The 19099-nt window shown below is 31.9% G+C and overlaps 1 protein-coding gene across 1 annotated transcript in view; it reads right to left on the bottom strand.

The window, feature by feature from the left end:
• LOC142325450 (putative E3 ubiquitin-protein ligase HECTD2) overlaps positions 1–19099 on the bottom strand; it is a 91547-nt gene that overhangs the window by 12638 nt on the left and 59810 nt on the right. Inside the window, exons 10-12 of the mRNA XM_075367226.1 lie at positions 16987–17135; positions 13383–13570; positions 9549–9689 (exon numbers count right to left, since the gene is read on the bottom strand). Of these exons, the coding sequence (XP_075223341.1) occupies positions 9549–9689; positions 13383–13570; positions 16987–17135 (478 nt within the window). The remainder of the gene's footprint in view (positions 1–9548; positions 9690–13382; positions 13571–16986; positions 17136–19099) is intronic.

Below are 19099 nucleotides of genomic sequence, written 5' to 3'. Positions count from 1 at the left end.
AAAAAGTAATTTAAAAAATTAGTGATTAATCGGTAAAATGTTAGAGAAAGAATTAAAGATGAGATTAATGGTTTTTAATTGAAATGGGTGAGGGTAATTAACATATTTGGGGACAGTATTTTCAGAAGATAGAAAAGAGACCAGGAGCATATCCTCCTGAAATGAAAGGGGGACAGCTTTTTTTGAATTCAACTTTTTTCCAGGGGGAAGGGTAGTTCTTGAAGGGGGGCTATGCAACAATACACAATAACAAAAGGAAGAATAAAATATCTATTTAAAAAAAACTAATTTTGTAACAATAGTTACCAAGGATTAGGTGCAAATTTTCTAACTACAGTTTTGATTAATTGCTCCTTGTTAGCGAAAACCAATTGTTGATGAATGCTTAAAATAGCTAATCCATTTAAACTGTTTTCACCAAGTGTGCTTCTTAACCATGTTTTAATTCAATGAAGGGAGCTAATTGAATGCTTGATAGTACATGTGCAGGTCTATGAAAGCAATATCAGCAGAGTCTTTCTAATAGTTGGGAAAAACAATTCGCTCTTTTTAAAACCTCAATTATGTCTGATGTTTCACATATCTCAGTCTACATTTTGAATCACAATTCCTTTTCTGCTTTAATGCCTACAAAATTGTAGAAACTTACACAAGATGAAGTACTTTCACTTTATTCTTCCAATGAAACATCTCTCATGTTACTTGGATGGAAATTTATCTACGAAAATCTAATTATGTAATGAAAATGCAGGTGATTTGTCCTCAGAAAATCTGACTTTTAAAGATAATATGATGAAATTCAAGTAAGGAATTATTAGATTAGAGATCTCCAAAATTCAGATGGATTTTTGGTTGGATGACTGCTTCTGTGCTTCTATCAGCCAACAATGCAAGTGGCAGTTATATCAACATCTAAATGCATTGCAATGTTGTCTGCTTCTTTTAAAATGGCAATTTTGTAACATTCGATGAACTTTGTATCTTTTCAATGAACTTGTAGCATGTCAAGAATAGTTTGAATGTACTGGCTGGCTTTGACAAATATTGACATCATCATTGGTAGGGATATCCCTGGCAGGATCCTTGACTGGTCTGTGGTCAACGACTGTTATAGCAATCGTCGATTGATACGTTTTGAAATAGCAGATGAGCTGCACAATGGCCATGAGGGACAATTTCCTGTTTTCCAGGGGTGCTTCCTGCATAGGAAGGGGGACTGGCTGAAATCTTCCTCTTTGCTGGAGTCCAGACTGGAGATTTTTTCTCAAGACCTTGACGTCCTGCCATTAGATGTCCTGGCAGAAAATTTCACTTCTGCGGTAGTGGTTGTGGCAGCTGATGCCGCCGTTCCTAGAGGCACTCGCCAGGAACATATGTCTGGTTGGTGGTCTCAGAATCTGACAGCAATGAAGCAGTCTGTGAATTGACTCAGACGGGCTACGCAATGACAGGGTGATCCCGATCGGCGTGCGGCCCTAACTGCGGATTACCGCCGAAGGAAGGCTAGGTACTTCCAAGCATTAGGTCCTCCAAGCGTAATTCCTGGTGTTTCATCATGCAGGAACAAGGGAATAGAGCCCTTCGGACACTGTATACAGAGCCCTTGAGCATAAGCACAGCAAAGATTTCCTCTTGTCAGCTTTGTCGACCCGCGAGGGTGTGGTAATTGATAAAGACCGTGTCCTTAATATTTTGCTGAATGATTTTCTCCCGGTTGACACTATATTAGGTGAGGTTTCATACCTCTGACATGTCAGACTGGAAGTTGTGGTTTTCAAAACTGACTTACAATCTTCTGAGATCACTGAGGCAGAGGTGCGTCAGGTGATCTGCAGTATGGCAAGAGACAAGGCCCCCGGATATGATTGTATCACAGTGGAGCTCCTCATCCGAGCGCTTCCAGTAGTCCTTGGTCCTCTAACTAGAATATATAATAGGTTGCTCTTTACCGGCCACTTTCTGGCGTGTTGGAAGCGTGGAGACTTGGCATTTTTGTTCAAAGATGGCGACAAAGATCCTACTGTTAGTTCTTCTTACTGTCCACTAACCCTCTTACCTGTGACTGGTAAGGTTTTTGAGAAGGTCCTATATTTGCGTATTAATGTTAGATTGGTCACTGGTCATTTACTAATGGACAACCAGTATGGTTTCCGACCGGGCAAGAGCACTAAGGATGCCATACTAAAGGTGATGGATATAACTTTCTCTAGTTCATGCAAATATGTATTAGGGATTTTTCTGGACATATCCAGGGCATTTAACAACGTATGGTAGTTCTCTGTCCTGTTTCAGATGCAGAAGCGTAAATGTACACGAAATGAATTAGAAGTGCTCTCAAGTTATTTCAGCCGTCGGACCGTTTCCCTGCGTGATGCGGCTCGGAGTTTCGTAAGACCTTAACTAAAGGATCCTCTCAGAGCAATGTTCTGAGTCCCTTCTTTGGATTATAAAATTCCACTCCATGTTGCATTTGATGTTGCCATGTGGTTGTTATGTCATCGCTAATGCTGACGACACGCTGCTACTGATTGAAGGGGATTCGCATAACGAAGTAGAGTTCCGAGCTGCTCATACTTGTGAGACACTCCGACTGTGGAGTCTCCAACATAAGATGACTTTCAGCCCAGAGAAAACCACAATGATGTTACTTAAGGGCCGATTGGCTGCTTCCCGACGAATCCGGTTCGGATGGCTGGTCTCCCCATTTGGTACGTTACGGCTCAAAAGTACCTGGGTGTTATCCTTGATGAGAATTTTCGGTCCAAGAACATCTACAGTATGAAACAAAAAAGGCCGCTGATGCTTTTTATGGAATCCGTAGAGTCTTTCATTCCGATTGGGGGTTGAAGTACCATGTGAATCCTTTACAAAGGTGTCAACGAAGCTATTATGCTGCATGCTGCGCCTGTCTGGGCTCACCGCATGGCTTTTAGCTATTGCGCGGACATTTTGCTGCAGACCTGCGACTCCTCTTGCTGGCTGTTATAGGCGGTTATAGAACAGTCTCGCGGGAGGAAATCTGAGTTATAGCCGGAGTCAAACCAATAGATATCTTGGCTAATGAGCGTAAGGAACGCTACATTTCCAAAGTAAATAACCTATTGAAATTAGAACGAAAGCAGGAGATTGAAAACCGGGGCCTTGCGTCTTGGCAAGTCAGGTGGGACGAATCCCCCACAGATCGCTACACGCATGGTATATTTCCTATAGTGTCTGATGTAGGTGCGACTAGATGGGTTCCCCCAATCAGTGTATCACACAGTTTCTCTCTGGGCATGTTGCCTTTTGGGCGAGTTTAGCTAGGTTTCATTCGATGGATTCGAGTCAATGCCCGTTTTGTGGAACTGATGATACAGTGGACCACGTCCTCTATGCCTGTCCCCGATACGAGGTCGAACAACCACGAGCAATTAGGGAACTTGGATCTCCGTATTAACTGGATGATCCGTGTGGTCTATAGTATCTGGTTTTCTTCGCGCCCTTGCGGTGTGTTGGTCTGCAGAGGGAATTCAGTCGAGGTATTTGATCGTGGCAGGATCCCGGGTGCCTAGGGTTCCGGGTTAGACATTGGATTGGTTGGAGGTAGGCGCACTGGCATCGTGCCACGGTTATATTGGTATTGTTTAAGATTCGATTTGGGGCTCACGCTGGCGGTGGTGGCTGCGCTGCCGGGATATGGTAGCCCGAGCGACCGGGGACGTGGCTTCGTTCCACCAATGGCGGTTCTGATTGTGACTTGGTAATGCCACGCGAGGCTCCATGATGGGACCGGGTGGAGGTGCGGGGTTTGTTCCCGGCTCTTGCGCAATGAGGTTACGTTCCCCTTGTTAGGTGACCTAATTTGGTCAACTTATTTGGGTGTAGATCTGAATATCCATGTTACGTAAAACATAACTTTGACTGGTATGAGTGTAGCACTGATTTAACCTTCAACTCGTTCGTTTTCTGAGGCGTTCACAGTCACGAACAGTGCTGTCAGATTTGGACTAGACGCGGAGTCCGCGCTTTCGCGGTTTCGGTTAGTTAGTTTGAGGGATCATGTTAGATTAGAAGTGAAGATGTCCGTTTGAGGCCTACGTGAAGGCAAAATTTGATTTGTAATTTACTGATGCAAATGTCTGCCGAAGCATTTACATCGGTGGCATCCCGACCGAGGCCTGGCTGATGAGTGTGAGATGTAGTCTCACAGTTATCAGGTAAAGTCATCAGTCATATAAGGTCAGGTAATCAGTCAGGTAAGGTATCAGTCATCCAGTAAAGCCCCTCAGAGCTCGAAACAGAGAGGGTGGTGTGATAACCGGTAATGTCACAAGGTGGGTGTCTTCCACCTATGGGGTTGGGATGGCTTTGTCTACGTCAAGTATCTTCAACTGAAGTGTATTTGTTGCAGATTCCAGTATAGGGGATTACTTAGCAATTAATACTACTCACACAATAAATGAAGATCTGATGCCACTACATACATTTGATAAGAATGTTTTCGTGTTGCTGCCTTCTTCAGCTAAGGTCTCTCTAATGCATTAATAATATTAACAATATCCTTTAAAAAACACGAATGCTCTTGTATTTCTCTCACCTCCTAGTCTCACACAATTTAGGATGCTAGCAATAAGCTTGTGTCATAAAATGGACTTGCGGAAAAATGTGATTATCTCCTTGATAGTTCCATTGCAGTTTAAAATTTCTGGGATAACAGTCGTTCACAAGAAGGTTAAGCTTATGAGAAGAGCAATAGAAGTATAAGACTTTTTTGTACTTTTGTTTCAAGATTGCCTGCACAGCTCCTTCTTTCACATACATGGTGGAACATCCATTGAAGAAGCCTAACCCTAAACATTTATTAGGATCTAGGTTTAAGTTTGTCAACCCACTGGGTTGGTCTAGTGGTGAACATGTCTTCGCAAATCAGCTTTCAAAGTCGAGAGTTCTAAGGTTCAAATCCTAGTAAAGGCAGTTACTTTTATACAGATTTGAACACTAGACTGTGGATATGGTGTTCTTTGGTGATTGGGTTTCAATTAACCACACATCTCAGTAATGGTCAACCTGAGACAGTACAAACTACACTTCATTTACACTCATACATGTCATCCTCATTCATCCTCTGAAGTAATAACTGATGGTGGATCTGGAGGCTAAACAGAAAAAAAAGAAAAAAAGGTTTAAGTTCATCAAAAAATCTTCAGTGGCTTTTGCAATATTCATGACATTAAATCCTTCAAGATCTACAAAGCCTAGAAATTCTTCTTCAACTTCGTTGGTCTTTTAATCAGAGAAACATAATCCAATAGAGTAGTTTTGTCAACCAAAATGTTGTAAACACAAACTTTTTTAACTCTTGTGATGATGTGTTTCCGGATTGTAGCACCACATAGTCAATTATTTCATTTTAGATGATAGGTGATAGGTATGATGTGTTTTTCAGTCCATGCTCAAAATGGTCTGTTAGTTGTGAATCACCTGCTTCAATGAGTAAATTGTGTAAGTCAAGAAGTATATCTTCATCCAGATTTTGGCCTCTGAAAGGTAACCATGTGTGCCAGAAAAAATGACACAGAAAACAATTGAGGACAGTACTTTTTTATTTTTTCTATTAATTTTTGTGAAGACTGATGAAGTTGGATGTCCACTGGAACGTCCTGCATGAATGATTTTGCAGATTCCATTGCAGTCTGATGTACCTGGGACTGTGCTTCCTTCTACTTAATGAAAGGTCTGATGGTAAAAGAACCTCAATCACCTCTCATCGTTCTGTCTGACGATGGAAACAACACACAATTTTACAAAAAGCACTTTCAAGTCACCTTGAGTAAGTTAGCCATGGTGAATATGTGTCTAGTCACTGGTGATTGAATTTGTTCTTGAAGTGTTTGGCATCTGTTGCAAAATTGTAGTTCTTCGAAGATACCCAGGCATTTTCCAAGGGAAGTTTTTTCTTGTCAACTGCAATAGTGCTTGCCAGGCTGATGAATTTTCCAATATTGTCCTCATGACAATCGTCATCTTCAGCTTTATTTTCCTTGTGTTGCAGACTGGTCTGAACCATAGAATGTCTCATAGTCACAGTACTTGAACCAGAGGGTAGTTGTATTTCCTTGTCCTCATCCTCATTGCCGTTGCTGGTATTTTTTTTTTGTTTTAAATTCATTACAGAAGAAATAAATTTAATTTCACCAAAGAATGTGGATGTGGAAATGGCATCTAATTGCACTGGTTTGACAAGGAAGATTCGAACTGACATTTTGTCAAAATTGAGTTTTCTACAGTATACAATTATCATAGTTGCACTTAATTAAAAGATATGACTCTTATCATTATAACATTAAAAACTTATGAAAGAATCATCAATAGAAAGTGTATCAGACATAGAAACATTTTTAAAAACCACTTTTTTGGACTCAAAACATTAAAACGGATATTTATACATATCAATATCATAATCATAAATATGCCACAAGGTAGTTAAATGTTTTCCTTTCATTACTGACGAATTCAAGAAAAAGCACAAGAAACCGATTTTACTAATATAAAAATTGAACAATTACCAAAAACAATATTGGTAATTAGGCCATGTTTGAATTACTTTTACTTGGTCATTGAAAGTATTCATTATTTAGAATTTAACAGAAATTAACTACAAAATTCTATTTTATGTTGAAAGATTCAAAAGAATCCCTATTAGCATAACACTTGCCAGCATAAAAAGATAACCAAAAAATAAAGAATAACAAATTTTAAGTTACATTCTTTTAAAACAAGAGCCACACTTATGTAAATTACAGTACACATTAGAAGTTAAATAAAAGCATGTAATAAACGTCACAGTAGGATACTTACCAGAAAATATTCTATACCCCTTTGTTATAATAAAGTGGATAGCAGGTGGCCAGCATGAAAAAACAAACTTTTACAACCATAAAAAATTGCATACACTACTTACACACTTGTGAAAAGTAACAACTCTGACTCTAGCCAAAAATGCGTGTGCTCTTATGTACTTGTAATATTCCCGTTGTGTCGTGAAATGAGATGAGAGTGATGACGCTATTCCAGAAAGGTCTTGTTGCCACAAGTAAGATGGCATCAGTGTGTAACAGTAGTTCTTAAATCTTCTCACAGATGGTGCGAGTGTCTCTATTTTGTAATTAGTTTCTTTCAAAATGTTGTTTAATTTTAGCAGAATTACAAAAGAGATAATAAGATGGTTAATCATTAAATGTAAGATCAGATACACCTAAGGTATTTGTGATGTATAAAGGAAGACGGAAGATCTAGTGGGAATCTAAGTGAGGTAGTATTGTGTTGGAGGGAAGTATAAAAAATGGTCATGAAGTGATGAGTTATACAAGAAGAATGGTTTTTGAGTATTGATAGATAAAGATCATGATGTCACAACATAGAATGTAGAAAATAGAAACAGGTAGTAAATAACGTTATTAATACTTGTACAGCAGAACTTTTGCACTGTTGATAAAAGAAAACAATATAAATTGTTATAAAAGTTTGAATGAAACTTGGAAACTTATTTTAATTGTAAATAATTCACTCTCATTAATAAGATTTGTTTTGATAGTTGTTTACTGAAAATTTTACTGAGGAATATGCTGACAATTAGCTCTAAAAGCCTTTGAAAAAACAAGTGCTACTAATTTAAAAGTTATTCACAATTTTAATAATTCTTAGTCATCATTTTTCATGATACTGTAAAAAAATTTTTGAACAGCTACTTTAGCAGTAACTAAGTAGATGTAAATTAGTGACCTAAGTAGATTGCTGCAGTAGCAGTTACTTTTTGGATGTTGTATTGGGTGGGTAAAAAAAAATCACTTAGGTAAGAGATTATAAGTGAAATAGGAATGAAACATCTGGATACTTAATTTAGTTATGATTGAACTTGTTTCAAGGAAGAGGATCTTCAGTAAATGTACGACTGACAGAGTGGAGTTACTTCATCCTGAGGTGAGCTATTCAACCTGAGTGAAAAAAATGTAAGAGTGATTGTGGAGATCATAAGGTGATATGTGGGAATTGTAAGGCCGAATTTTGAAAGGGAGGATAGAAAGAGAAATATGAGTGTTAGAGCAACATGGCTCTAATGCTGGTAGTTTCTGCCAGTTGAGAAGTACATGTAGAGAAGCTTGGTACACACTAAGTTTACAGACTTGATGATGATTAGAAGATTATACATTAGAAGACCTTTACAAAAATTGTTTGAGGTGTGGAAAGCAGTAATATTAAAAAGATTTATAAAAGGGCTGTTTACAACATGTACAAAGCTGCTACTAGTACAATGAAGAGAGGAGCATATTTATAAGTCCTTCTCACTTACAAATGGTCTTCCCTACCCTCTTTAAGATGTATATGGCAACTGATGAAAAGGATGTTGTTTACATGACATGTTTACATGTTTACTTATATGTTGAAGAGCAGGTAGGAAAGATAGAAATTGAAAATCAATTTGAAAAAGATAAGATATTTATGTAGCTCAACGGTTCTGGATATTGATAGAGATATTCTAAGATATCAGCATAAGTGCAGATTATTTGTAGCTCTAATTACAGATTAACCAGTAAAGAAATGTTTTGAACAAGATGGAACTACGAGCCACATGATATGACTTTCCAGATCTGTTTGTAAAGTTTGGTTTCACTAACTGATGTCATCTTCTGATGAAGCATGTTGATGGTATGGCCAGCCAGATCATCTGACCTTCAATCATATAATTATGTTTTATACATAAGTGTACTTTGTGTTTTTTTGTGACAGAGAAATTCATTGGAGAATAAGTTGTTTGCCCAGTGGGCTAATATGTAATAGGAGGATTGAATGCTCTATTATGATCACCTAAATGGAGTAATTAGTTGTTATAGTTGTACAAGGAAGTAGAGAAATTGATCATTTAAGAGCCTCTGCTGGCATTACAGAAGATTTTTTTTTGGGGGAGAGGGGCGAAAAAATTGGAAGTTGAGGGATCAGTTTTTCATAGAGTGGAACTCTAATTAATTTGGAATGGTCATGTTAGAAGGATGGAGAAGACATGATGGCCAAAGAAAATTTGATAATATTGTTTGAAAGGCACTGATGAAGAGGTGATCCCAGGAAGATCATGATGAATGGAGAGTGTGATGAAATAGTACAGGATAAAGGGAGTTAGAGGATGGAGACTGAAGCAATAGGTAGCCCTAACATGAAGATGTGGGATGTGAAAAAGAAATTTGTAGGATTGTCATTAAAATTAAAAGTAAGCAGTGAATGCTTAAATTAGATTAACTGGATGCTTAAACTGTATATAATTGAATTGGTTTAGAAGATGATGGAGAAATAATTACTGTATGTAATAATGGAATGATATATTATTGTCAATTATAACATAGGATAAATTGATAACCTTCTATTAAATTGTTATATTACAGTTAATATAATCGTAAGTAATAGAAGCAATAATTTTATTAAGCAAACATTTTTATTCTATTCACAAAAGTATGAGTTTATACTATTAACATGTTTGTATGACATAAATTGAATTACTCTTTTCTGTGTATACTTACTTCATTTAATGAATCAGAAACAAGGTGAGATCGTCGTACATGAATATTTAAGAAGAAAATATCAATTTGAGGAGCTTGATGTCGGGCGACTTTAGCAACAAGTGATCGTCTAGCAGTCAGAATCATTTGTTGTTCAGAGTCCTGTAAAATAAAAATATATTCTAGTAATAGAATATTAAAAAATCTCACACTGTATGTATAAAGTTAAAGTTAAAATTAAAATTTACAGAAATATTTTCGATATATCATAAAGTATTATGTGTAACCAAAAAAAAATTCAAAATAAACAATTTTTTATTTTTTTACAAGAAACGAAATGCAATGCAATAAGTACAATAAAACTAATTAATACAATAAAAACAAAAAAAAAAAATAAAAATAAAATAAATAAATAATTTTTATTAATACAATAAAACTGATTAATTTCCATACTGATTAGTTTTCTATTGACTCAGTTATATTATATTACAAAGTAAATAAATCACATTATTTCTAATGCCAATATCTTAATTATCTGTAAATTTTTAACTTTATTTCATCCATACAGAGTGAAACTTTTTAATATTTTTTTATCATTTTGACACTGATACTATCAATGGTGAATCTGTCTGAAGAAAAGTTTCATCTTTCTTTTCTAAGCTTCTCTTTTCATATCCTTATAATTACCACCTTTCTTCTAATCACTTAAAGCCCCATGTCTTCCACTGTCTGTTTTCAGTCGTCTTTCTTTCTATTACTATTTTTTGAACAGTCTCCACTTCTAATTGTGCATTCCCTATTAAATTGGTTTTTTCTCCTTATTGCATGTAATATATTTCTTTTCTTCCATCTTTGGCTTTATTAAATACCTCAATGTTAGGTACTTTGTCCAATCATTATATTGTTTCCATATTTCTTCATATCCACATATTAAGACTTTCTAAATATTTCTTTATTTCTTTGCTTTTTTATTTTAATGGGTTAAAATATATTGTGGTCTGAAATGTTGACTTTGAAAAAATGTCATCATTTCAGAGAAGATATTATACTCCATATAAAATACAATGAAAGAATTGTGCTAAACAGTTTTTCTGAAATAAATTGGTGGAAAACAAGAAAGCACTTTCAAAGACTATTTGTAAAAGGTTTTACTTAAAATCTAAAACTAGATATTCATTTTGATCAGTAGATCAAAAAAAAAAGATTAGTATCTTCATTAGAAGATAGAGGAAATAAGTGATTTGAATTGTTTAACTTCAGTGATTTGCTAAAATTGGTTTATTAAATGGGGTTTTGGCCATTGACTTTTTACCTCATTTTACAACTTTCAGTTTTCATTCAGGAACTTGTAGCATTGTTAAAGGCTACTATTAGTAAAAAGCAGCAATTCATTCAGGCAACAACAGTCTCAGATTTGAAAATGATAAAAAACAATTAAATCTACTTTGATGAATGAACCAGTAAAAAATTAAAACCATTTTTGTTCATTAATAAGAGCAGATATAATTTCTTGGGTGGGCATGAGAAAACATACGGTTATCAATTGAGAGTTTTCCCAGCTGTAATACTTTGGCTAAATCCTCATTTGGAGAATGATCCAAAATGTTACTTTAATACCAATGCAAACACTATGCTAATAGAGCAATATATTTTACAAATAAAGAAATGACACTCAAAAAAATGCTTTGTACTATTTGTACTGCCTACTGGGGGTGCAATTCATTCTTAAGTGGGATAATTTTCAATCCTATATGACAAGAAGTGTTGTACAATATCATGATAAGGTAGATAAAAGCAGAGCGAACTGGCCATCCAGATGTGAAATTAATTTAGTATGAAATATCCTTGACTGATTAAATTCATGTGATATTCTGGAAATCTTCATCTAGTGCAGCTTTATCAGTTTGGTCCCAATCAGAATATATTCCTTGTTTGTATAATGAGTGTACCTTACGTTTGTTATATCCATAGTTTGTCAGGCAGGGATATATTGTTAATTAGAACCCAATAATAGGATTGGGTTCTATCAAGGCTGGCTTATATCAAGGAGTCCTTGGTGATAAAATATATCTAGTTAATATAAATTAAAGTTCCATTTACAAACAATTAATTAATTTGTACATCAATAAAATTGTAATGCCATGTCCATAAGATGTTTGTGACTATTATCGTAATAGTTACAATTTTTAATTTAAATATGATTATACATTTGAATTTCAATTATCATCATATGGGAAATCCCTGATGATGAAGTAACGGCTCCAAAAGTACTCGGATATATATTTCTAAAATTGTTGGTAAGTGGAACTTTAATTTATACAACTGTATTAACATCAACAGTGCCAAATGTAAATTAATGTCTAAAAAAATGTAAATTATATCTAGTTAGGCTGGGCCTCAAACTAACAACTTCCTGGACAAGAAGGCCATCTATCCCATTCTGACATAGGATAATTTAAAAAAAAAACATATTTGAAATTATCTAATTGGCTTTCAAGCAGACTTTGAAGTTCTTCTACAGCTGTAAGAAGTAGCTAAAGAATGGCAATTAGGAAGAGTAGAGGGAGAGGACACAAGACCTATGGAGATCTGAGAACCTCAAAAGATTAGTTTACCACCCTGACCAGGATTTTTATAGGAGTAATACCAATTTGTGAGGAGATTAAGGTATGTTTGCTAAGAATGTTGAAGATATTTTCCTTTTGAATTAATTCTTTAATTTTGATGATTTTGTATGAATCTTACAATAAAATTATGAGCGATCTGAAAAATTTCACTAGATCATTTCAAATGATCTAATGTTTAGAATATGCAAAACAAATTGTAAGGGATGTAGGATAAAGGGGATGTACCAAAATGAAATGACTGGCACTAGATGGAAATCTTGGAGAGCTGTATCAAACCAGTCAAATGACTGAAGACAAAAAAGAAATATTAAATTTTATTAACAAAGTGGTCAACTTGTTAATGAATTATTTGAATTTTCCAAAAAAAAAAAAAATAGTTGTAAAAATATGGCAACAGTATTCACTACAAGAAAATGAGAACCTAAAGTGGTAACATCAGTAATGGATAAATACAGTAGTAAATTTACTTGAAGGGTTGAGTATTTTAAGGGTTAAAAAAGAAATTTTAACTCAAAATTAATTGGCGGTTGTGAAGGAAAATAACATAAAGACAGACACTTAAGCATCACATGCTCCAGATTATATTTTTATGTTCCACAAAAATAATGTTTTCTTATTGTTTCTTCTTTAGTATGGCTGTAGAAAACAACAACAAACAAGTTAGTTCATTAAAATACATTTTGGATTATTTAAACTATTAATTTGATTTTTGTGGTCATAATAGTGAAAAAAAAATTATCAAGCTCATTCACTCATCAACTTTGATTTCTAGTATAGATGATATTTTTAAACAGCTTACTTGGAAGAATAAGTTGTCATGTTTGATAAGTCACAGAGGTGGTTTTCTTTTCTAACAAATAATTCTGAATTTCACTTTGGTAAGTTGAGTTCAAGTACAAGTTTTTTAGTAACCAATATTTTTGATGGAAAATGTTATAAACTTTAGAACAACATTTTGTAAGCATATAACTAGCTAATGAAGATATTTACAATATTAAATTTAATTTATAATTATAAATTATATTATAAATTTTATAAAATTTAAAAATTATAGAATCCAACAGTTTACATAGCCAAACCATTGACTTACTTCTTAATAATTCCAACAAAAAAAAAATTACAATTATCTGTAAAAGATTAAAAGAGAAAGTGTCATAAGGAGGTGGGAATTCACAACTTCTAATTACTATTATAAAAGATTATTTTAAAAATAATAAAATTTGAATACCTTTGTGAGAATAATTCTCTTTGCAACAATGCTGAGAATGAATGGGTACTGACAATATGCAAATTGATTTGGAAGCTGAGGATTCTGCCAGTTAAAATAGTCCTGCATCAGATCCATATGATCAAGAGCAGAATTGTAGAATTCTGTATATTCCAGTAGAGGAGGACTGCTTGTGTTATTTGCAGCATCTACATACAAAAATTAATCGTATAAAAGCATTAATAAAATTAAAACTAGAAAATTTAAGAAAATTAAAACAACATTTTTATTAATTATCTATGAACAAATTCCTTAAAAATAAAAGACTGATTTACAAGACTACCAATCTTTATAATTTTCTTGCTAAAATGGTGGAATTTAAGCCTTTCACCTAGAATATCTAGGGTTCAAATCTTGGCCAGGCTTGGTATTTCTCATACACTATAAAATTCCATACAACAGATCTCAATAATTTACATCTTCATTAGCAAATGACGATTCCAATTAATAAATGAAGGATGGTACTGATATAATATGGAAGGAAGATGATTGCACATAACATTAATGAAGTTATTAAAAAATACAGCTCTGGAAAAAAGTAAAGAAATCATAGCAGAAACGTGGAGGAAGAACAGTTAGTTAAAAAGTATGTATAGAAGAGATTTGAAAAAATAAGAAAAAAGAAAACACTATACTTCAGAATACTTCAAAAGGATACAAGAATAGAAAATCAAAAGTTGAATTAAAGAATGACTGTAAAGGTGGGAAAAATGGGTCACAGTGCTGAAGGACAGAATAGAACAAAAGTCAGTGATTCATAACAAAGTTCAAAAAAACAATTCTAAAAGTGAAAAATAACTTTTAAGTTATTAGACTCCTTCATACACATTATTTCAATAATATATTTGAATTTAGAAAGTGCAATATATTTTAACATCAGTTGAGGTAATGATTGTATCTTTAAAGAGCAAGTGAATGAATGATTAAATAACTGTTTTGCTTAAAATAAAAGAAATCAGGTAAATTCTTCTTCTACTATAACATAATTATTTGTGTAGATTACATCAAGAATGGTAACTATGCATATTCCATAGATAAATAAAAGGAACTGCTCCAGTATTTAGTTAAAAGTATCATGGAAAACTGTAGGAAAATCTTGATCAGAATAGCATTAAAAAGTTCAAATTTAATGATATAGATGAAGTTAGTCTATATTAATACACAAAAATAATAATTACAATATGTAATAATGATTCAAACATATAAAGGTAAGAAATAAATAGAATAATTAATAAAAACTAATTACCAATTACCATATTCTTTGTATTATCATCATTTCTCTTTTCTTCATATTAAAATCCTTTTGCACAAAAAAATCATATTGCAAAATCCTTTTGCAATATATAAATAAATAAAATTAAAAAAATATATTTATGATTAGAAATGTATTTGAAAAATTAAATATCTGTGACTGAGATAGTAAACAATCTTTAATCTTTGTCTTTGTTTTAATTTTTCAAAATTAAATTTAATTTCATACAGTCTGACAAAACAGGGATCTCTGTAACAAGTGCTTAAGGTGAAGAGAGAAACGTTAAGAATATTAAGCAGTAAGTAGGTGATAATTTTTTATAAACAGTTATATTCTGCTGCTACAATTCAATTTGCTAGGATATTTACTAAATAGAATCAGTCTAGAAAAAAGTAAAAATTTTGTGAGTATTAATTAAAAAATTATTTGAGCGTATATTAAATTATCATATCCATATAATTCAAATTCATCTAATTACTATTATTTAAAAACGTAAAAACTCATCTTCACAGTAGTGTTTGTTTTCAAAGGAATTTTTAAAGTTTAATACTTAAAATAAACTGGTCAAAAAACTTTTCAGATAATTAGATAATTGCTTAAAAATTGAAAAGAGCGCAAGATAAGACCATTTCTCATATGTCTTGGTATTATGAAATATAAAGTTTTTAAATCTACATCTTCAGATTAATCATCACTTAAATCTGTCAAAATATACTGAAATGAAAAGGGTGAAAGGAAAAAATGGAAATAAGGTGCAATTTATTTCATAAACTGAAACAAATGTAAACTGCAGTATTATATACTTTATGAAATTTATATTACTACACTTCATAAAAAAAATAATTTTGTTTATTACAGAAAAAGATGTTGTTGATCAATATCCATTGTTATGGTGTAGTGTTCTACTTTAGTAGTGTTCTACTGTTCTAGATAAGCACGCAATATATTCATTCCATTCATGTTTCTCTTTTTTAATGTATATTTAAAAGAAATTTATTAAGCAATAACAGTAATTAAATTAACACAGTTGTAGTGACCTAATTAAGCTTAAAAATATTTAGCTAACTTATTTCAGTAGCTGTAAGCTGTTACATAGTATATTTAGCAATTCCGCTGAATTGCAACATTCCAATTCAATTAAAGGAATTAAATGATTTTATACTTAATCAACTGAAAAAATAAATTTTACATATAAATAATGCAATGAACTATAAGAATATTTTGTAATAAGAAAGTAATATCATATTCTCATATGTCACTTTAATTTTATAGTTAAATCTTTCTAATTCAAACCCAGTTAATTTCAAAACCTCTATGAATAGAAATTTAATTTTTTTTAAACTATTCAGAATAAAATGGATGGCCTGTATAATGATTTTGAAGGCCTGATTACCATAGTCCAATAACTATAAAAATTTTCAACAAATTTATATTCACATTTTGTTGATAAATTTTGTGCAAAAATATTCAACACATCTTAGTTAACTGCTGGTGTACAGATTACTTAGCAGAGACAAGTTTTATTTGTGAACTCTACTTTTGTTATTTTTTATTCCTATGTTATATACACACTTAAATATTGTTAATCCATAACCCAAAGGAATATCAAAAAACTTCTGATTAAATTTTTTAAAGAAAGTGTTTTTCAGTATGTAATGGTTTATTAAAGCTATTAATTATACTTAAATGCATGATTTGATTTTGAAATTTAATAATAATATCATACAAAGTTTTTTCAATCTTATAATTACCCTTAAATAATTACTGAATAACATGTGTAGAAATTATACACACTCATTTCTGCATACCACTGTTTGAAAATAATGATATGGCTTTTATTGTGATGTCAAAGTTGGAGAGAAATTAAGAAAATTGAAAAAAAAAGTGTTATTCCTTACGTATATATATATATATATATATTTAAATTCTATTAAATAAACCACCTAGTACAGAATATTTAGAAAAGACATATCTGATGTCTTATCTTATAAGACATAAGACATATCTTATATTTTTTATTTTTAATATTAGGTAAAACATATCTACCTTAATTTTTATGAAAGTACTTTCACGGATGATTTATATGTTCTAGATGGTTTAGTTAATAGAATTTAAATATAATTTAACAATACAGAAGAATAATATAAATCTTAAAAAGATTAATTTCAGTAAGATATGTTTATATATCTTCTCTATCCAAGAAATATTTAAATTACTTAACTTTATGAAAAGCCACTGTGCCTCTAGGTAAAAAAAAATAATATAATTACAATCTAAATAATAAACAGCATAAAATTTATCAAATGAACTAACTAAGGAGTGCAAGTGTCTTCGTGGCAGTAGGTATCCACCAACGACTCTTGCTCAGTGGTGGTAATGTCTTATCTGCAGGAGGAAATTGTCTAATTGTGATAAACTGAATAATATTTCTGACAATAGAACGAAACTTCTCCACTTCCAGTCTAGAAAAAACAGAAAATATGCAATTATTAAATTACAAATCATTTGTTAAAGAAACTAATCTACAAAATTAGATTTTTCATTCATAGGTATTGGTTTTTTTTACGTTCTATCTTCTTCAAAATTTTAATCAACATGAATGCAACAGGTTCACCCTGACATAAATGAAAAAATGAACCAAAATTAAATTACCTGATAAATTTTTCTTTTAGTAAAAGCAATCAAATTAAAAAAATTAAACACATTGAAGATTTCTAATTATTAATTTATAAAGTCCCCTGCACTTAAGACAATCCCATAGAGAGAGAGAGAGAGAGAGAGAGAGAGAGAGAGAGCGAGAGAGAGAGAGAGAGAGAGAGAGAGAGAGAGAGAGAGAGAGAGAGATAAAAGTGAAACTATGGGAAATGGTATTCATTAAAATAAATTTTATATTATAATACATCATTAGCTTTTAAATTAAAAAAATTGAAAAAGTTTTTGCTGTTTTGGGTCTCTCAAATACACCAGTCAGTGACTATTACTGGAGACCAAATAATGTAATCAATATTTTTAATGAACTAAAAAATCTCATTTTTAATAAAAAAACTTTTTTACAAGATTTTTAATCCTTTTTTTTTAGTAATAATCTTTATGCTGTAATAATACATCTGATAAAAAATATTAAATAATTTTATAAAATAAAACTTATAAATAAGTTAAACAATTTCAAAAATAGCTCTGAAAAGTACACAATAATCTTTTTTTAATCATTTAGATTTTGACTTTTAGAAGTTTGTGCCAGTTTCAAATAACAACTTTCAGCTTACTTAATTTAACTTAAATAGCTTGAAAAATAAAAAAGTTAAACAGGGGATTATAGAAGTTAACTTTTTAGGTAGTTCTACTAAATTTTTAAAAAGTTTGATTTGACATTTTTTAGTTTTATTTTTATTAAAAATACCTATAGACCTACAAAAAATACTGATTGGCTGAATGATAAAACGCTGGTTACAGGAAACACACAGGAAAAACCATGTCTTATACAAACAAGAAACAGAATACAGAGAAGCAATATTAAGCGTGAGTTAAGACTGTCTGAAATGCAATGTGTAACATTTTTTACCCAAATATATTCCAGCTAATTTTCTTGAAATTTTTACAGAATTACTTTGTATAAAAAAACATCACTAACCTGTAACTACGCAATACAAAACAATGATAATTATAAAAAATTAAAAATATTTTTAAATTTATCTAGAAAAGATTTACAATGGAGCCACCAAAGAAACTTGTTAGCAAAAAAACACTGTGCAAATCAGTCAATTTTTATTTGTTGAAGAGTAAGGTTTCTAAAACCTACAAATAAAAAAGATTTAAATTGAGAAACTCTATCTTTATTTATGTTAATTAAAAATAGTTTTTATGAAAAATATTGTTTAGGCTCCACAAAACTGAAATGAAATAATAATTTTAATTTTAATTAAGGTAGATGTATCTAGATAAAATTATAGATGTATCCCTTGATTACCCAGATGTATCCCAGAATTTGAACAAGCTTATTCATGTAGTTTATGTCTGTTATTGGTAATATGCACATTCAATATACTCATACAATCTAAAATAAAATTTTTTAAAAATAATAATAATAAATGAGGAATAAAACCAGTACTAAAATAAAATAATTTTTTTCTAACTCATCTGAGAGAAAGTAACAATCATGACCATAAAATAACAATAATTAATCATATCTTGGTTATTACAAGTAACAACAAATCTATCAAATAGTTGCCATAATCTGATAAACAATAACATTGTTTACATATTTTTTAATGGTATTGGCTCTATAATGTCAATAGTACCAAATGAAAACATGAAAGTATGAAACATTGTTTAACCTTAGTGCTGCAGAGCAAATGGTAAAAAATGTGATTATCTAAAACATTAGAATTTATATTTACTTCACACTCTTTATTTCTAGGATGCTATT

This window comes from Lycorma delicatula, chromosome 5 (genome assembly GCF_047948215.1).
Source record: "Lycorma delicatula isolate Av1 chromosome 5, ASM4794821v1, whole genome shotgun sequence".
In the NCBI taxonomy this organism is placed as follows: domain Eukaryota; kingdom Metazoa; phylum Arthropoda; class Insecta; order Hemiptera; family Fulgoridae; genus Lycorma; species Lycorma delicatula.
The sequence above is the reverse complement of the archived record's forward strand: the minus strand, read 5'-3'. Positions and strand labels throughout refer to the sequence as shown.